We start from the raw sequence: 18,959 nt of genomic DNA on the forward strand, positions 1-18,959 counted from the left end.
CACTCCATGTATTCTCCTTTCTGCCGCGGTCCATATCAATTCCTTATAATTAATCAACCAAGCCAACTCGAGCCATGAATCTAGTAGTCAGGGTCGTGTTTAGACAGACCACCTACCCAGGACGGCATGCTGGTCATGTGACTCTTCCAGCTCCTTGAGGCACTCCCCAAGCATGTCCCACAACTCATCCAGCAACAGTTGCTCGCTGAGGAGAGGAAGGTCTGGAAGTCTCTCCTCTGCGTCACTCTGGCCATTTGCATCTTCATCTAGAAATATACAAGTCATTTGACATCAACTGCTCTAAAACATTTTTATGTTGGGTTCTAAAATGAAGCACCACATTAACTGCAGTGTGTGCTAATGACATACCCAGAGGTGTGGAGTCTTGCTCCAGAGGGGAGGGCTGGTCCACGTCCATGGGTGAGTCGTCTCTTTGGGCTTGAGCCTCTGTCGCAGCTGGGGCATCGGACTTTAGACAAAATGGAAAAATAAATAACTGTAAGAACACTAAATATGCCATCCATGGATGGATGGATGGATGGATGCATTCCCTTTTGTCATTTCCACTAAGAAAAAAAAAAAAGAGGCCTGGGATAGGGGCAAAAAAGCGAGAAGCTCTGCCAGCCAGCAAAATCAATCAAAACTCTCAAGCAGGAAAACATCCTCATTGACTGGATGGTGTGGACCCTCTGCGAATCTGTTTTAATGCATTAGTTTCTCCTAAACCAGTCTCAAACCAGGGAGTGTACAGACAAGGGAATCATAACAGGGTTAATTTTAAAGAAGCTAAACATAAATACTGCCTCACCATCACAAAATAAGCAAAATGCATATATATTTATTTTACCAGTAAGGTTAGCATATGCCACAATGGTTGAATACCGTGATGGTCTTGCAGGCACAACTTAGAGAGTAATTTCTTTATGATCAACTGAATTGTATATTGCAATGCCAGTGAGTATGCTAGCTGTCAGTGCGGCCCATGCTAACCGTGGCAGCAGCAGTGCCAGCAGGGGGAGCAGCACCAGCGGGAGCATGGGTAGCTGCCACAGACGATCCAGCTGCCACGGAAACAGCAGCAGAGGCAGTAGGTGGTGCCGCCTGCTGGAGACGTCGTGCACGCTGACCCTCCCTCACCATCTGAATGATGGCGTCAGCCTCAGCCTCCAACTGACGCACTGCTGCCTGGATGCTGCTGGCTGATCCCAGACTTGCAGAACCTGATAATTCAGAAAAAGCATTTATTTGATCCATTCTAGTGGGGGAATACCAATGTGCATGTATTACATTTCATTACCTAATCGGCCAGTCTGTTTGGCCTTTTTGTTAGCACGCCGTGTGTCTTCCCGAAGCTGAATTATAACCTGAAGAACTCTTAAGAAAAATTTTTGTGTTGATGTTTTTGAGGTCAAAGAACTCATACATGGAAGCTGGAGTTCACGACCACCAAGAGTCCGTTTTTGTGCAGCAACAATGACCACACTTTCGGCCCCATCAAACCTAAAAGCCAAAGCAAAAACACAAGCGTAAACAAGTTACATTATTGAACAGTGACAAACTGATTTGCTCTGGGCCACAACCTGAAAACCTCACCTGCTGGTCATCTTGCCCTTTAGTCTGGCTGAGAGAGAGGAGTCCTCAGGTGGGGCATCAGGAGAGTGTGAATCTGCATGTGCTCTTCTTTGCTGCTCCAAATTGTATTCTCTCAATTCAGCCAATAACGTACCTTAAAATATTCAACTGTTAGATGGTGTCTTTTATGAAAACATTGTGCTGCTACAAAGCACTTACCAATCTGTTTACAGAGTGTGTATCCAAGATGCCTGGCTCCACTGAGCAGCAGTCTCAGCACAGTGTCTCTGGTGCTACAGTCCCCTCTGGACAGCTGCAGCAGAATGTTGGCTGCATCCTCCAGACCTTCCTCTGAGCATGAGTGTGAAGTCAACACCTGGACAACACAAACAAGCATTTAAATTATGTTAAAATGTGTGCCTGTTTACCTTGAGAATTTAATTCAGTAAAAAAAAAATAAAATAAAATAAAATAACCCGAACCATTAAATGAATGTAATTGTCTTGAGCCGTTTACCTCTACAGATAGCTGAAGTTGTTTCTCAGTTAACCCAGAGGATGCCATTTTCTCACTCTCTGTGCAGCTGGCTATACCCCTCGGTTTTCCTGTGATTACATTTAAAAATTTACATTCCAGTCAAAAATCAATAATCATGTATCATTTTCATTACAGAGACCAAGATCTGGTTCTACCTGCAACAGTGGTCCCAGTGGATGTGGGTATTGAGATTGTGGTGGAGGGTGTTGCAGATGACCCTAAACTGGAAGCTGCAGTTGTGCCCTGGGTTGGTATGGTAGCAGAGGCAATGGGCACAGTCACAGTGGCCTGTGTGGACCCTGCTAATGACGTGGTCGCCGTGGTGACTGGGACAGTGGAGCTTGAGCTGCTGGCTGCAGTGGGGTTGGCAGCCTGTGGGGTAGGGTGTCCAGCTGGCACCTCTGTAGCCTTGTTATCAGGAAGAGCTATTGATATGAGGGAGAGCAACCGTAGTAACTTTTCTGTTAGTAAAGAGCTCCGTCTGATGACCGGATGAGACAACATGTTCATCAGCTGGCCCAAAGGAGAGGTCTCCAGGCTGAACTGAGCACCTTCTGCCTCTGCACTGCCCCCTAGAGGCACAGTCTTCATGGAGGCTTTGCCTTTGCGGCTGACATTCATGTTGTCTAACTTTACTAACAAGTCCCAGAAATCAGTAGAGATTCCCAGTGATTGGGGTGTGGCAACACAAGAGCCTAAGGTGTTTTGGGAGTTGGAGGTACTTGAAGTGACACAGGTCTGAGACTGAGAGCCTGACCTGCTACCACCCCCTGGGCCTGTGCAGAGACGAGAGTCCAGGTCTGATGAAGAGGACAGGTCTTTACACCGCTGCTGCGTGAAGTGGCTAGGAAAAACCTGTAGAACAGATGAGGACAAAAAGACAGTTATAATGGGAATATGTGAGGGTTACAGGGAAACGGAATTTAAGAATTACATTTAAGAACTACCTTAGCTAGTTGAATTAGTGTATCCAGAACATGTCGACAGACCACAGGTGCAGCTTGTGGGTGAATGTGTACAGTAGAGCCTCCACCGCCAGCACACGTCACCCCTGCAGTGGCTCCCGACATCCCTGCCCCAATTGTCCCAGACCCTGTGGAGCCCCCTGCTGAGTGACGGTCAGCATGCTTTCTCCCTGAGGCTCGCTGAATCTGGAAAATGTTAGTTCTGCAGCCCAACGCTGCATCCATGGAAACCGAAAGCCAAGACAACTGGCTAGAACTTCTGGACTCCACCCTGTTTAGCAGCTCTAAAGAGGAAGATGAGGAGGAGGTTGTAGACAGAGAGGACACTGCAGAACCTTTGCCTCCACAGCCACTCTGAATGCTTCTTTTGCCACGAGACTCTTCCAGACGGGATGTCTCCACACACACTTCACTCTCACTGCTGCGCTGTAGGATAGAGAGCAGGCTGCGGATGACCCAGCCGCGGGTTTGAGAGTGATAGCACAGGTTCCTGAGCACTCTGTGTAGGCGACTCGTGTTCAGTTTAGGCTCATCTACAAACAGCAGCACCAACAGGCAGGACAGGGCCTCATGATCCAGTAACAGCCGACCGCGCAGCCGCAACAGCGAGTCCACATTGGAACTGGAGGGTCTGAGGAAATGACAGTATTTAGTTTGTCAGAAGAAAATTATTACTTTCCACAAACAAGCCACTAAAAACTGTTACTGCACCTGTGATTTGTTCCTCCTGCCATTTGGAAGGTGCCTCCTCGCTGTACAGCCAGACGGGTGTATTGGACTCCCCGATTGCTTCCCAGGCGACTCGTAAATGCTGGTGACCTTAAGATAGCTGACAGAGCTGATGATGAGCTGTGTCCGAACAACCGCTCGTGCATAAGCTGCCTCTGACGTGCTTCCTGTTCTCTGCGCAGAGCAGCCGCTTCTGCTGCAATGTCAGGAGGCATGACGGCCAGCACACTGTCCTCCATGTCCTCCAGCACACTGCGCCGCAGCTCCGAGGGCAGTGTCTGGATGAATGTGACTGGATCTAGAGGAGTGTCTCCCTGTGGAGGCTGCTGGGCCAACTCCCTCCGCTGCTGCTCTGCTCGTTGTTGAGCAAGAACCTAGAACAAGACAAGTTGAGAAAATAAAAAAGGATCAACATCGTACCTTTTTAGAACAGACACATACCTCCTCTTGGATGGCAGGTGGCAGAGCAGCCAGAAACTCAGGGCTGACTTCCGTAACCCCTGGGGCCCCCAGTACAGGGGCTGTAGAAGAGGGCAAGTTGGCTGTGGCAGGTGGACGAGATGGTGGTCGGATACCCAACTGGTTTTGGAGCACCTCTCTGCGGATGTCCTCTGGAAGTGCTGCCAGAAAAGAGGGGTCCACACCCTCTGGGAGACTGATGCCTAACAATTCAAAATGAAAGTTAAAATGTTTTTAAGAAAATACAATTATTAGTTCCCGCTGGATCTACTGATTTGGCAGGTTACAAGGGTGGGGCAGAGGTGGTAAAAAAAATTAAACAGATCGTAGCTTCAAGCTCACTGTGTTCATGTTCCTTTATCAATCATACCCTATTGTACTCATTACTTAACAATCAAATCTACACCAACTGAACTCTCTCATCACTAACTGCCAGTCAATCATCCCTCTTAGCAAGTCAGCCTATGTCTCTGGACATGCTCTTTGTGCCAAGAAGGGGTAAACTGTAACTTGAGTAGAGAGAAATATACTGCTCAAAAAATTAAAGGAACACTTTGAAAATATGAAAAATACACTGGATATCTACACAAATATGGACAGGGCAATGTCTTGGCAACAAAAAGATACCATCTCTTTTAATGGAAATGAACAACTAGGTGCACTAGAGTGGCAAAAATGAGACAACGCCTAACAACTCCTTCTTAGTCTTTTTTGGCTGGTTTTCCATTACTGCTGGCTTTGGCTAGAGTGATTATCACTACTGGGAGTATGAGGCTTTAGTTTTTTGAACAGTGTATATTAATATGTAAAGGTAAGGATCACACTGAAAGGATTCATGCAAAAACACGACCAAATATGTTACAGTAGTCTCTAAGGACTCAAGAAAAACATTATGAAAAAAAATGGCTACCACTAGTAGAGGTATTTTTAAAAAAAAAAACATTCCATACCAGCAAGCGGGTCCTCCTCTTCATTGCTAGTTGAGGGGAGAGGTTCCTCTTGTATGGCCTGAGTCTGACTGTCAGCACTGTCACTTCTGGGCATGGTTTCACCAGGAGAAGATACAGATGTTGACCTGTAAAGAACATATGTTTTATAGCTCACTACATGCCAAGTATCATTCTACTCAATACTAAGTCCTGACCCTGTCTCTGCATCTGTCTGCCGATCAGTAAGTCCACTCTCCCCACTGCCTGAGAGCTCCTGGGAGAGATGGGTGGTTTGTGGAGGAGCAGAATTTGCTTCTTCCTGAGTGGCAGAAGCAGGACTGCTGGTGTCCATGGGAGAGCCCTCAAGCTGGGACACACCCACTGCTGCAGGCTCTGATGATTCAACAATATCTGGACTCAAAGAGGCTGTGAAGTACAAATAGATATTAGTAAAGTAATCATACTATGTGAAGATCAATCAAATGGAAAAGGTAAACAGTGCTCCTTTTATGCATTTCCTTTCTACAGGGGCCTGTAGCTGTATGCAATAGTTTGAAAGTTATTCTACCTTCCCTGCCTTCATCCGCTCCTCCTCTTTCTCCTCCACCACTTCCTCCGGCTCTCTCACCGATTGTCGGGGCTGGGGACATTTCCATCTGAGATGCTTCCACTTCATTGCTTTGTCTGTCTGACAAGGAGGCAAGGCCTGCTCCTGCCAGGGCAGCCAGGGAGCTGGCATGTGACTCTGCCAACAGCAGGTCCGCTATTGGCTGGTGCACCTGTTGACTTATAGCGGTTTCTAAGGAGACCAAGGCCTGCTCATGAGGAGCTGGGGTGGTAGGAGTAACCTCTCCAGATGGGGGTGCTGTGAGGAAGCCTTCAACTCTGGGTGGGTCCAGACATGTCACTGCACTACCCTGAGCCTGTTCACCCTCTGAAATATCCAAACAAAATGTGAAGTCAAACTAAACAAGTAAAAGAAATTATTTTAGTGATATAACATTGTGTGAAGTAATTATAATCATACTGATCAAATAAAGCTTTCTTTGGGTTGACGCAAGCTGCTTTCACTGAGGAAGGCAGTAAGTTGTATAGTTATCTCCTGAACGGGGCTTTCAATCCTGATCCCCAACAACAACACAACTTACTACCTCACCACAGCATAGCAAATAAAAGACAGAAATGTATCAAATCAACAAAAAAGGCAGTGTAGCAAATATGCACAAAACCAGGGACTGAGAAATGTCGCTGCTTTGGCGTTGCCATAAGAAAGACAGTAGACTGTATAGTTATCTCCCAGATCTGGTGTGATCCTAAAACTATACAAACTACTACCTCATCTCAGGACACGCTCCTATGGATTCGTCTTCACAAAGAGCCATGCATGCAGTTCTTTTACTGAAAAGTAGTTAACATCATGTAGTATTTCAGCTCTAAATACCTGCAGTGTTCTCTGCACTATTCACTGTGCCCAGTCCAGGGCCCTGAGGACAAGAAGCAATGATGCAGTCAGAAATGAGTTCTTTGTGGGTTTTTGCTGGAAACATTTGTGACTCTTACAAACCTGCAGACTCTGTTCCCTAGACTGCTCTGCTCCTGAAGCTCTCCTCTCATTCTGCTTAGACTCTTCCTCTTCAGCCATTTGTCTCCTACGTTTTTCCCTTCTTTCTTCCAACTCCTCATCTCGAAGATATTCCAAATGCTGAAGAATAGGGATTTTGACAACTACAGAGAAAATGTAAAATAAGTTAGCAGATGTCTCAATTCTTAAAGAGGCATTAAAAAAAACAAAAACAAAAAAAACAAAAAACAATAAAAGCAATTATAATTGTCTAAGGCCACACTTACCGGAAACACAGTCATGCATACTTTCAGCATCAAGAACTTTACACTCATCAGTCCATCTGGTCAGTGCAGTGGGAATACTGGAAAGAGTACCTAAAAAAAAAAAAATAAATTAGGAAAAAGGAGTACATGTTTGAAAAGGTCCCATATTATCCTATTTTATGATAAATGTTAAGTTTGTTTTTGTTATATTTGTTGTTTGTTTTTGTTTCCTCATCAAAAACATACCTGGAGTTGCGTTTTGTTTCAGTCACACATGTTTAACACACAAACCCTGCATATTTAGGCTGAGTTTATGCGGTGATACAGGAAGTGCTCCACTGTGTTTTTAAACTCAATACCCCTTACCTTAGAATAATTTGGGCAATTTCAGCACTGACATTGTCAATTTCAACTGAAGAGAAGGTAAAGGTAGCTGTTAACTTGAAAACTACCATTACATGACATCACAAGATGGAACCAGAGCATTTTGAGTTTATGACAGACTAATAATAAAAGCTTACTCAAAGTGTGTGCATGAAACAAAACACAAATCTGGGAATGTTTATGAGGAGGATGTCTTAAACCTCACAAGAGTTAATTTTAGGTAATATAGGACATTAAAACTGATATTGAAATCTAATGAAAAGTCAGACCTGCTTGACCTCCAGTGCCACTCTGTTCATGGAAGAAATCATCAAACAACTCGTCATCTGAGCGGGCAATGATATGTACATCTTCATTTCCAACCAACAAACGAGCACGGCCACGAGACTGCAGAGGAAGAGAACTGGACAACTGCAAGATGTCTGCTGCTGCACTGGGACCCAACAATCTGGTGTGCGAGACATAACATTTATACTAATGAAGTATAATAATAAAACACTTTTTATGTTCACTATAAATATGTGTTTCACCTTTGTAAGATGAGTGGTGGGTTGGGCTGGCGGTTTCCCGGATAGTGGACATGGATAGTGTGTCCGCTGTTGGCAGTCAATTGTCGCAGTGTTCTCTGGCTGCGCCCCATACCCTGGGCCAAGCGGCTGCTGGAACCTGCCACGCCAAGAGTCAAAGAGCCATGATCGGCATGCCGAACCATGAGTGGGTGGGAGCTGGGTATGTTGCCTGGGGATGGAGGGATGTCAGCTGAGGGAACAGGATACAGATTAGAATATGTATTAGTTTTGATGAAGACTTTCTTTACAGCTTAACTGGCTGTCAGACTAGCAGTTTGCCATCTTCATTTATGAAAAAGTACCGTTGTTGGAAAACATGTTGTCAAACTCTATAATGAGGTCATCATCTCTGTCGAAACGCTCAAACCGAATGTGAGGAGCAGCATTAATGTCAGGGAAGTCTTCATCCAACTCCATCTCTGAACCTTCGTCATCATCATCCTCATCACCTTCTTCATCATCCTATAGAAAACAATTGGTTGTGAAAGAGGTAATGACGTAATATCCCCATGAATTAAGTAAATCAGTAATACCTGGTCCTCCTCTTCCTCCTCCTCTTCTTCCTCCTCCTCATCCTGACTGTCTTCATCATCATTACTGCCGCTGGAGTCTTCCTCCTGTGTGTGCTCCTCATCCTCTGGTTCCAAAATGTTCATGGAGTCTGATACAAAATGTGACACTAAGTGAACAGTGCAGTCACATAATGCTGAGTTCATGCCAACACAAGGCTATGATATTTTTGTACCTTCACGGTTTGCCTGAAGTGTAGAGGCTTGGCTAATATTAGAGGGCGCCTCATCCATTAACACGTCTTCCTGGGATTCATCCTCAGCACTTCGTCCCACTGATTAATGAAACAGTGACATTAGAATTACTTTAAGTCTTTGGCTAATTTAGTTCCAAGTATTGTAAATACTTAAATAAAATTGTAAATATTGTGATTACCTATGATTGTACTGTTAACTGTGCCAGCATCCCTTTCCAAAAGCTCATCAATTAAATCCACCAACTCATTCTCTACCTACATGGAACAACAGCAGTATTTATCAACTAGAAGTGAAATTACATGCATGTGGTACAATGAAAGTATTTTTCAAAAAAGAATGAATAGTATTTGAAAAGTTACCTGCATGGCTTGTGTGCTAAGAACCTCTGGTTGACCAGCAATTACAACAGTGTCTCCTTCTGTCTCTCCATCCATGAGATCACTATCTGGTCCTGTGACTCTATGATTGCCTTCTACTGGTTCTGTCTCACCAGATTCACCTGTTGAGAATCATAAATATGAACAACAGATATATTATTGCAGATAAAATGTGAAAAATGGTCACTGGTTTAATGGCATACTTTGGTCCTGAGTGTTGCTGTTGCTGTCTCTTGCAGTGCCCACTGTGTCGTGCTCAGTTTTATTCTTGCTTGAGCCTCCTTTGCCACCAAACAAACTGCTGGGTTGGTTCACAATACGAGATAGCGTTTCCAGTGGTTTCAGAGCAGCATTGACTGTATTTGCCATATTAGGACTGTAAAAAAGAAATTGCAATTAAAAACGCATTTAAACAAAGCAATTATTTTTATTTGAATACATAATGCATATTTTTGTACCTTGACAAATCTAAGCTGTGAGGTACTCGAGCCAAATCATTTACCAGACCTTTCTTGAGGAAAAGTCTAATAATATTATTCATGCCATTGTGTTGGGTTTTTGCTGCTGCGGTGCTGTAGAAGCTCGAGGTTGAAGGGCAGGACTCCATAATTGTACTAATAATACACATAACTGCTTGAAGTCTGCAAGATTTAAAAAAAAAATTTGTCAAATTAAAGAAGAAAAACTGATTAGTTGACACATTCCTCACAGTAAATTTACCTGGCGTGTTTTTCAGCACCTTCAGCCATAGCAAGTGCACGACTGAGTGCAGCCTTCACCTCATTGACCAGAGCTACCTGAGCATCTGTGCCTGTGCCAGCAGCGGCCAAACTGGCCAAAAAGAGACGCGCTAGAGCTGGAGTGTCTTTGTCTTCTGCATTCTGAGTATGTGGGAGCAAATGATCCAGCACAAAGGCTAGAACACTGCAATCCTATGACACAAACATTAAAAGGGAAAAAAGTGGTTCTAATACATTATAGGTCTGAGATGATCTTAAATCACATAATGATGAACCACATACCTCTTTAATCAGCTCAGACTGCCCGGCAGTGTAGCAGTATGACGCAATTAATGTGGCAATTCCCACATAGGAGCGCACAAGTTCAGCCAGCAGTCTGAGGATGGTAGAGGTGGGCATTAATGGCTTAGAAGCTTTTGCCTTGGCAGCTTTCCCCTCCTCTGAGCTGGTGCTTTTTTCTCCCTCTTGCTCCTTTTTCTCCTCACGCATTTCCTCTGGGGAGTTTGCTAAAAAGTAACATTCATGACATTGGTAAAATATTAGTTAATTACATTGTGTACATCTCATTTTAGAGCATCCTTCTCATTTAGTCACCTTCTCCTTGGGGTGTTCCAGTTTGGGATGTCTCAGCCACAGCACCATCAGCTGCAAACACTTGAGTCTACATTAAAAGTAAAACACAGTAGATTAAAACAAATTTCAAAACACAAAAAGCAAGTGTTGTCTTTCAGACCTACATTAATATGAAATGCAGACTGGGAGTCAAAGTCACTGCCTTGTCGCGTGAGCCTGTACTGTTGGTAAACATCATCACCAACATCCTGCAGTATTTGACAAAGGTCTTGTCCACCAGGTACTGCAACTGCACGTTCCTCTGGGCGCTCAGCTGCAGAGACAATTTGGATCAAGTCTCATACTAAATATACAGAGTTTCATTAATAAATTGCCTTACGTTCTTCAGGTGCATGGTAGGCTGCCAAGGCATTGAGCATGTCATAAAGAACCTCCTTGATGGTATCCGGAATAGACGGCAAAGGTGACAACTTTAGTGGAGTAGTCTTCACAAGCTGCACAGCATTTGGCCCTCTTATTCTTAGGTTTTCAAACTCATCATCAGAGGCTGCAAGAACAAAGCCATACAATTAATAATACAATAATTGATTATAGGCACAAATATATTGTCAATCCCATAATTTAAACCCCAGTCATTTTTAAATTTACCTGTTCCAGCCCCTCGAGGAGCAGGTAAAGCTATGCGGACACAGTTGCTAGCAGTTTCAATGAAACATTCAGGATTGCGGCATGCAGCTGGGCCCAAGACACGCAGAATGTAGTTGATTTCCCTGGAGCCAAGACTGCCTGACACAACTCCAGAAGTGGTACTGCCTGCACCGCTTGTCACAGCTGACCGAACCACCTGCCAAAAATAAATTATATTTAATTATAAGATTGTATTATAGATTAGGATCAAACACAGGAATATCTGGAAATCTAACTCAGCTAGTTCCTACCTTTTCCATGGTGTGCCGGAGTGTAGCTGGGTCCTCTATGATGTGTCTGAAAAGCAGTGTTACCAGTGGAGTAAAGCCGTTAAAACCAGAACTCTGAGTGAGACCTAAAATCATCCGAGTGCTCTTTAACTCTGCAAACATCATGGCGTAGTGGTGATTGCGTGTGAGACGCAAACAGAGTCTCAGAGTGGCGTGGAGTGTGTCTGGGTCCACTGGGACACTTATCATACTGACACAGGCCCGGATAAGGATAGTAGTCATGTCCTCACTCAGACCCTGGACAACAATATCAGAGCTTTGAGTGTTTTCAGGCTCTTGGGAAGAAGCGGGTCCTGAGGGAGCTTCTTTTGTTTGGCTTGCATCGACTTTTGGAGCAGTCATCTCCACTGGTGCAACAGAGTCTGCCTCAGTCTGAGTTTCTTCAGCTTTGTTCTTCTCACCCTCCTCCTTCTCAGAATCAGTCATGCTGTTTGCCTTTGTAGTCTTAGCAAGCCGGGGCAGTTTCATGACAGTCAACATCACAGGTCTCCTGTTGCCAGTCTCTTCATTTACCTGATATTTTCAGAGAAAACATATGTATGTATAGCTGAATAAAAACGAAACCTTAAGGCTTAATTGCATAAAAAATATGCAGTACCTGGACCATGGTGTTGAACTGCACAGTGTATCTCCGCCGCCCAGCTGTGAAGCGGACACTAGTCTCTCCAGCACGCCAAGCAGAGTCTATGGTGCTGTTATTAGATGCACTGTAACTGCACCAACGGCCTGAACGGTCATCAAACCACCGCCAATTGTTCCCATTAGGCTGCAGATACTGAAAGACAGTTTTCTTTAAAAAAATATTGTATTCATAGCTTTAATAAATAAAAATGGGACTCTAATTTATTCAGGAATTTAGATGTCAAGAACTAACATTTTTAGCTTACTTTATCATATTAACTGTAATTAGATAAGCTAAGATAATCCTTTGTTGTTTCCCATGGGAGAAATTTGTCTTGAGACAGGGGAATAATATGCTTTATCAAAAAAACAGAACAACACAACACAAAGCACCACATAAGCACCACCATAGAACAAAATCTAATTACCTTGTTCATTTCTGCTCTGCGCTTGGAAGAGACTGCCATTTTTTCATAGAAATCTATTAGCAGCAACACTGGTGTAATCCATCTTTTGGAATAGAAAAACAACAACTTTAAAACTGACAGAACTACAGAGCAATATATTAATACACTTGAGATATAGTCAAATATACACAATCTGTCATTTTAAGCAGCACTCACTTTGGTGTCTGGATGTCTTTTTGTTCTTTAGCTGCCTGCAGACATGGCTGTACCACTTCAAGAAGTTTGATGAGTAGATCAAGAATTTCGCTGTTTTCCACCACTCTGGCACACAGTAGTTTCAGTTCCTTAAAAATATTATACAATATATTAGCCTGTTACATCTGAAAAGGAAATTTCAGTTTTGGATTGGTTTTTGGATTACCTCAAAAAGCAAGGTAAGCAGCAGAATACGTGTGGCCAGTTTAGAGGCCTGTGGTAGTGTAGCCATCTGCCTGGTCCACTCTGACACGGTCTTTGTGTCACTGGTGGTGAGGGGCACAGCAGCCTTGATAAGCACATCAGCTGCCTCCCAAACCTATAAATAAAATATATGGATCCATAAGATAAAAAAATATATATACACAGGGACAAACAGAGAGGTCCCTGTCAATACAATCACTTTCTATGTGTGAGAGTGAGTGTGTTAAATAGTAACTCTGCAAAAAAAATTTAAAAGTCCCAAATTATTCTACTGTAGTATGTGTAGCTTTGGCCTATGCTACCTTCATTAGTTTTCGTTGAAGATGACGACAATGCTAGCACTGCATAATCCAATACATTGGTGCAAACTGATTAACTGATTTTTGCCCAGAGTCTTGAGAGCCTCTAAAATCGGACAATGTAATTGGCTGACATCTATTTTTTAATGTTTTTAATCGAGGAGGGTACACCAGAAAATGTTTGCAAGCCAGTGTCCAGTTATTGGGTCACCTGGTGAACAACTTGACCGAGAATAAGGTCTCGGTACTCTGGGCCACTCCTCTTAATCGCAGTCATTAGAAGATCACACAGTCTGTAGACCGTATCAGGCAGCTCATCTAGAAGGTGGAAACAGCCCGGCAACATGGCATCAGTGAAGGCATGCAGTTCCTGTGGGTCCAGGGGCTCAGCTTCCATAAAACGCTCCAAACAGCGAGCCTCCTCTTCTTCTGCCCGCTCCCTAGCTCTTCGATCTTCTTCTTCACGACGCCGTGCAGCTTCCTACATACCCCAGAAAATAACATTTACTACTGTTAGTACCTACTAATGCTGTGACTTTTTGAGTCACATAAAGCTGGCAAAGTACTCAAAATATGAGGTCACACCTCAGGAGAATCGGAGCGTTGCTCCATGCTGACCTCTTGACCAAGTGACATTGCAATGGCCCTCATCATCTGGTCCTCTTCAGACATAGTAAGGTCCTAGAAGTGATACAAAATACATAAGCCACATCAAGATCACATCAAGTCATTAAATGCAAAGCCACAAGTCCTTACCCTCACTGCTCCACTAAGAGGAGGAGGATGAGTGAGTAGATACTCTGTAGCCTGTTCCATAGTGCTGGTGTTTAGCAGAGCCTCCATGGCATGTTCTCTTGAGAAACCCATATCTACAAGCTAGAAAACAGAAAAGATGGAAAAATAAACTTAATAAATGGAACTAAAAAAGCAAGGTTAGGGAGAAGAAAAATACACAAACACTGTCACTCATAAAATGCGTATTCTCCAACAGAGCCTATGAGTCTTTAACCATTATTCTGCACTCCTTCCTTGTCTTTAAGTCCTCTTACTGTTGGCTCAATCTTGGCTATGATACCTGCTGAAGATGCTGCTGGCGGACCTGTTCGTGCCTCACTCTCCCTCTGCATCTTTCCTGTTATAAAACAAATGGTGGCCCAGTCTTCAATTTATACCTAACAAAATGAGTAAGGTAATAAAGACAGTAGTCTATTTGGCCACTAAGTTTACACTGCTCCATTATAGTCTGATCAAACTTATTCTTTGTTGACCAATTTAGAGTACCTGTGTAAGCTGGGCCTGGTTAACCTGTGGCTCACGGCGGGAACTTGAGTTGGTGGTATCTTCTGTTGATCCTGTGGGTGGCGCTCCAGTAGAGGAGCCAGTTGGTGCAGAGCCCTCTCCACTTGTTGTACTTGATCCAGGGGCAGTAGTGCCTCCCAAAGAGCCTGTGGAAGCAGTTTCCTCCTCAGGGCGAACAGTGCCCTCTCTCTCCTTAGCAAGCCGCTCTTGGATTACTGGCTCTCCTCTCAGAATGTGGCACAGTATGGCCAGCATGGACTCAGCCATCCTGCCTCCATACACTTTAAGTGGTTTCCTGTTCCACAAACTGCGGATGCAGTTAAATGCAGCCTAAAAATAGTTTATTTTTGAGATCCATCACAATTTGTTTCCCACTTTTGTTTTTACAAATATATAATATCCATTTAGTATTATTTTGCGTATCATCTCACTTACCTTTTGGGTGACAATGAGAAATCTAAGAGCACTAAACTGAGGCATGGTGGGTGTAACTCCTGGCATTTTAGCTGGCAGCGAGTGAGGAGAGTCCAGCACTGTGCTGGGGTTCACCATCTTCTCCACCAGCATTAACCATGCATCCAAAAACTCTCCAGTCCCATCTGGTAACTCAACATGCTCCAGACCCTCAGACACAGGCACCTTGCCTCCCATTGTCAGGGCCCAGTTAAATGTTCTGCACAAACATAAAGCAACAGCGATGTTAAAAAACTGAAATGGTTAATTTAGCAAATTGTCAGAATTAGTAGTTTCCCCTTTGTAAGAAAAGGAAAAATGCTTACTCAAACAAAGCATCATGTCCTCCAGAACAGAAGAATTTTTGTAGCATGAGGTGATAGGGGTACTTCCTCTCATCAAACAACATTGGTGAAGTAAATCCCACTGAGCAAATAAAAAAGGTCAACCTGGAGAAAGAGGGAAAAAAAACAAATGACATGCATCTATATACATTGAAAGAATCATTTATTTGCAAGGGGCTTATACCTGAAACGTGGCGTTGGGGTGTATGGAGGAGGCTGCCAGCTCAGGCCTTTAGTGAGAAGTTTGGTCAGAGCAGAAGCAGTGGCTCGCGCGGCTGGTGTTGGAGTGGTGCCTGTGCTGGTGGCATGATGGGAACGGCGCTGTCGCACTGGAGAGCCCACACAGAGTTTCACAAGCAAACCAAACAGTTCAGCCAGTGCTCTTCCAAGTCGAGATGAAGCTAAAAGTGAGACAGCAACAATGTAATATGTCTGACTTTCCCAAATGAGAATTTCATTGCATTTTTTTCCTCTTACAACAGCTTGCAGAATATTTTTACCTGACAGAAGAGGTTTTATCTGTTTGATGCGTGTGGCCATGGCTGGAGTAAGTTTGGATTTGGCCTTAGGATCTGATGTAGTGGGTTCATCGGTCTCCATTGGAGCCAGTGTATCTCCATCAAGCCCCATGCCTTCCAGCAATCCTCCAGCAGATGTGTCCACAGATACTGCTTCAGTTTCTACCATGTACAATAATTGGGAGATGTGAGGCTAAATTAGACAGCAATTACTTTTTATATACTAAACTCATTTCTCAACACTTCCCTTTTTAAAATTAACAGTTACACTAAACAGAATTAAAAGCTCCTAAAACTTATTTTACCATTTTTTGTTTTCTGATTTCTTTAATATACTTGAGTTGTATTGTGTTTCATGCATGTTTGAGTGATAGTGCATTTGAGATGTCAGCATTTTTTATTTTCACCCAACTCATGTCTCATCCACTCCTCAGTACCAAGTTACAGTTCTTCAAAAGTCTTGACTGTTGTGTCACCATTTAAAAATAAAAAGAAGTCTTTGCTAAGGTGAAATGCCACTGTAAATAATTGAGGCTAGCAACTAAGAGTCAGTGCCATGGTTTGCAGATGAGGTAAATGAACCCCTTTTAAGTTGTTTTGATTAAAATTCAGATTTACAATGAACAAAATGTACATTGCCATTATGTGATCCTAATGATCATAAACCATTTATTTTCAAATACCACTAAATAGTTACCATTTCTCTTAGACCCTGAGCCCATTGCTGTTGTAGTGCTGCAAGACAGCTTCTCCTCTTTGGGAACCAGTTTCTGCATGTCAGCCTGACCAAACTCACAACCTGGAGGCAGACTAAGCACATAAAAGGGGTTAACATTTGGACACTAAATGTTCAACAAAATGAGACTGGAGCCCAAAGACTCACCTGTTGGGTGTGCAGAGGGACAGAAGAACAGTGCTCTCCCACACAAGAGAGCAGTAGAGCTGACTGAGTTTATTGAGAACACTCAGGCCCAACTGGGAGCCCCACTGGTTGACTGAGATGGCCCTAATTTCACTCTATTCATTAAAAAGATTTTGTTAAATACATTTAAAAAGCTGCCAGAATGCATGGCTAAAACACAATTTGATCAATATATTTACTTAAATTAACTACAGTCCAATTAATTTGAAACACATCAAATGTTTACCTGACCAACTCTGCAAGTGTGAACGAACATGAGGATGTATGCGTGTGCAGCAGTCAAAGCATGCAGAAGTGGAGTGGCCCGTGCTGACAATGTTGCATCTGTAACATGGCCTGCATTAGCCAGCTCCCTGAGAAGCACAGATCCTCCAGGCACCTCAATTGGCCGATGTAAGGGCTCCAGGGATGTCAAAATACAATCCAGTTGGCACAGGCCCTCTTGAAGAACTTTAGGTTCATGAGAGAGAGTCTAAAAGGAGTAACAGCATTAAATGAGCTCAAGTTTCTTTTAAATGGTTATTGATAATAAATCACTTGACCTTTTCCCTTACCAGTATTGACTTGCAGACACCAGCAACTGCTTGGCAGGCAGCTGATGTGGGGAAGTCTATGGGCAGGTTAGGTAAACCCAGAATTGAAACCAGGGGTAGCAATCCCTTTTGGTTGACAAACTCCTGGCAGTGGTCATCAGTTGTATTGTTGCTCAGTATGGATTCAACAAATTTCATCTAAGAAAAACATTCAATACCACATCACTGTCAGGAATTAGAGGTAATAATTATTTTTAAATTATAGCAAGTACATACCACATTCAAGATATAATCCATAAGAGGAATAGGAATCCGTTCCTCAGTACCAACAACCCTAAAATAAACAAGCAGCGATATATAATTTGGCACTAATTAAAAAAACTTTAATAAATGTGGGTGAGGAAAGCCTGACTAAGCGAATGTTTTAATCTACTGTATTATGAACTCAGCGTCATACAGTTCAAGTGGCACTGACTGTCTGTTGCTCTCTGGCTCCCCCTGTTGGCTAAAGGTGTGAAGTGCCTCCTCCTCCTCTTCATCTTCACTGGATGCTTCTTCGGCTGCATGACTAGACCGGGCAGGTGGTACAGCCACAGTGCCATCTGCTTTCTGGATAGAAGGTTTTTGGCAGATGTACTCTGGGGCCCGGCCCAAGTTACAGATCTCCTCTAGTAACTATAAAATAAAATTTATCATTCATCTCATTTTCAAATACATGTAATTTTGATTCACTTGGACAAAATAATAATAATAATAATAATAATAATATCAACAACAGCAAATTGTCTGATGTTAGTCTACCTTAATTATGGCTGTAGTAGCATCTGTCTTCAGGGTGGGCTGGTGCCTCATGAGCTCATCAACTGCACTCCCAAGATTAGACGCAGTGTCACCTAGAAGTACAAGCCATAACAATGTAGCAGAGGGAGTAAATCAAATCAAACCATCAATACACAGACAACTCACCAAGAGGATCTGAGCTGCGGCGCCGGCGCATAGCAGGCAAATAGTCAGGAGACAAGAGCACTTTGAAGAGCCGCTCAAAGGGCTGACACTGAACAAAAGAGTGCAAACCTCTTGCATTCAGACACAGCGCACTGAACACATTGGGAAGGGACCCTAAAACTTCACGGGTTGCTGGAACCTGGAAAGAATTAAATACAAATTATAAGCAGGGTTGGGTTTAAATTAAGAAAATGACTGTCAACCTTCTCCCCTAGCCTCATCTCTGCCTAATCAGCTTGATGGTTGATTGGCCAAGGCTAAGTACTACAGTGTAGCAAGCTGCAAAATCAAACTTTTATTAAATCTAGTTGAGAAAAAAGCACAGTTTTTGAATTTACAAAAGCACAAAAATGCATCCATGCACGTGTTTTTCCAAGAAATACTAACTATATAGTATATCTATCTCTATCTATTTATATAAAAAGATTATAGACAACACGATAATCACTATCATGTTTGTCATAAATGAAATTATTCAGTTAGTTTTTTTGTTGTTTTTTCAGTGAAGCTGATAGTACTTGCCTTTCCACCACTTCTGTGGCAAAGTTATGTGTGTACAATAAAGACCTGATGTTTGTCATTAATTAAACGCCACCTGTCATTTATGCCATTTTTGTAATCATCGGGTGTAATATTATCTTTAAAATTCAATTAAATGTGCAGCCCTACATGTATGTTGGTGGTATGTTTTGGT

The 18,959-nt window shown here is 43.1% G+C and overlaps 1 protein-coding gene across 12 annotated transcripts in view; it reads right to left on the bottom strand.

Annotated features, from left to right (window-relative positions):
• huwe1 (HECT, UBA and WWE domain containing E3 ubiquitin protein ligase 1) overlaps nucleotides 1-18,959 on the bottom strand; it is a 30,227-nt gene that overhangs the window by 3,399 nt on the left and 7,869 nt on the right. For 5 of the 12 annotated variants that reach the window (XM_055166381.1, XM_055166374.1, XM_055166372.1 and 2 more), the window contains 54 exons: nucleotides 18,227-18,404; nucleotides 18,062-18,153; nucleotides 17,718-17,935; nucleotides 17,537-17,594; nucleotides 17,282-17,458; nucleotides 16,954-17,199; nucleotides 16,689-16,822; nucleotides 16,503-16,615; nucleotides 15,788-15,967; nucleotides 15,472-15,688; nucleotides 15,270-15,392; nucleotides 14,926-15,163; nucleotides 14,473-14,820; nucleotides 14,267-14,323; nucleotides 13,948-14,067; nucleotides 13,777-13,872; nucleotides 13,403-13,672; nucleotides 12,855-13,007; nucleotides 12,650-12,777; nucleotides 12,455-12,536; nucleotides 12,004-12,180; nucleotides 11,367-11,918; nucleotides 11,077-11,272; nucleotides 10,808-10,975; nucleotides 10,593-10,741; nucleotides 10,450-10,516; nucleotides 10,138-10,361; nucleotides 9,836-10,047; nucleotides 9,574-9,756; nucleotides 9,319-9,491; nucleotides 9,098-9,237; nucleotides 8,917-8,992; nucleotides 8,717-8,815; nucleotides 8,505-8,650; nucleotides 8,274-8,433; nucleotides 7,933-8,161; nucleotides 7,672-7,850; nucleotides 7,040-7,129; nucleotides 6,756-6,916; nucleotides 6,633-6,675; nucleotides 5,760-6,125; nucleotides 5,407-5,617; nucleotides 5,213-5,337; nucleotides 4,245-4,465; nucleotides 3,786-4,177; nucleotides 3,057-3,705; nucleotides 2,265-2,964; nucleotides 2,089-2,177; nucleotides 1,792-1,948; nucleotides 1,594-1,726; nucleotides 1,298-1,500; nucleotides 991-1,220; nucleotides 370-469; nucleotides 117-266 (listed from right to left, as the gene is read on the bottom strand). In XM_055166381.1, the coding sequence (XP_055022356.1) occupies nucleotides 117-266; nucleotides 370-469; nucleotides 991-1,220; nucleotides 1,298-1,500; nucleotides 1,594-1,726; nucleotides 1,792-1,948; nucleotides 2,089-2,177; nucleotides 2,265-2,964; nucleotides 3,057-3,705; nucleotides 3,786-4,177; nucleotides 4,245-4,465; nucleotides 5,213-5,337; nucleotides 5,407-5,617; nucleotides 5,760-6,125; nucleotides 6,633-6,675; nucleotides 6,756-6,916; nucleotides 7,040-7,129; nucleotides 7,672-7,850; nucleotides 7,933-8,161; nucleotides 8,274-8,433; nucleotides 8,505-8,650; nucleotides 8,717-8,815; nucleotides 8,917-8,992; nucleotides 9,098-9,237; nucleotides 9,319-9,491; nucleotides 9,574-9,756; nucleotides 9,836-10,047; nucleotides 10,138-10,361; nucleotides 10,450-10,516; nucleotides 10,593-10,741; nucleotides 10,808-10,975; nucleotides 11,077-11,272; nucleotides 11,367-11,918; nucleotides 12,004-12,180; nucleotides 12,455-12,536; nucleotides 12,650-12,777; nucleotides 12,855-13,007; nucleotides 13,403-13,672; nucleotides 13,777-13,872; nucleotides 13,948-14,067; nucleotides 14,267-14,323; nucleotides 14,473-14,820; nucleotides 14,926-15,163; nucleotides 15,270-15,392; nucleotides 15,472-15,688; nucleotides 15,788-15,967; nucleotides 16,503-16,615; nucleotides 16,689-16,822; nucleotides 16,954-17,199; nucleotides 17,282-17,458; nucleotides 17,537-17,594; nucleotides 17,718-17,935; nucleotides 18,062-18,153; nucleotides 18,227-18,404 (10,378 nt within the window). The remainder of the gene's footprint in view (nucleotides 1-116; nucleotides 267-369; nucleotides 470-990; nucleotides 1,221-1,297; nucleotides 1,501-1,593; nucleotides 1,727-1,791; nucleotides 1,949-2,088; nucleotides 2,178-2,264; nucleotides 2,965-3,056; nucleotides 3,706-3,785; nucleotides 4,178-4,244; nucleotides 4,466-5,212; nucleotides 5,338-5,406; nucleotides 5,618-5,759; nucleotides 6,126-6,632; nucleotides 6,676-6,755; nucleotides 6,917-7,039; nucleotides 7,130-7,671; nucleotides 7,851-7,932; nucleotides 8,162-8,273; nucleotides 8,434-8,504; nucleotides 8,651-8,716; nucleotides 8,816-8,916; nucleotides 8,993-9,097; nucleotides 9,238-9,318; nucleotides 9,492-9,573; nucleotides 9,757-9,835; nucleotides 10,048-10,137; nucleotides 10,362-10,449; nucleotides 10,517-10,592; nucleotides 10,742-10,807; nucleotides 10,976-11,076; nucleotides 11,273-11,366; nucleotides 11,919-12,003; nucleotides 12,181-12,454; nucleotides 12,537-12,649; nucleotides 12,778-12,854; nucleotides 13,008-13,402; nucleotides 13,673-13,776; nucleotides 13,873-13,947; nucleotides 14,068-14,266; nucleotides 14,324-14,472; nucleotides 14,821-14,925; nucleotides 15,164-15,269; nucleotides 15,393-15,471; nucleotides 15,689-15,787; nucleotides 15,968-16,502; nucleotides 16,616-16,688; nucleotides 16,823-16,953; nucleotides 17,200-17,281; nucleotides 17,459-17,536; nucleotides 17,595-17,717; nucleotides 17,936-18,061; nucleotides 18,154-18,226; nucleotides 18,405-18,959) is intronic. The other 7 variants (XM_055166375.1, XM_055166376.1, XM_020929645.2 and 4 more) reach the window with 7 other exon arrangements.

Source organism: Boleophthalmus pectinirostris, unplaced genomic scaffold, assembly GCF_026225935.1.
Source record: "Boleophthalmus pectinirostris isolate CB_2022bp ecotype Guang Dong unplaced genomic scaffold, ASM2622593v1 HiC_scaffold_8, whole genome shotgun sequence".
NCBI classification, from domain to species: Eukaryota; Metazoa; Chordata; class Actinopteri; order Gobiiformes; family Gobiidae; genus Boleophthalmus; species Boleophthalmus pectinirostris.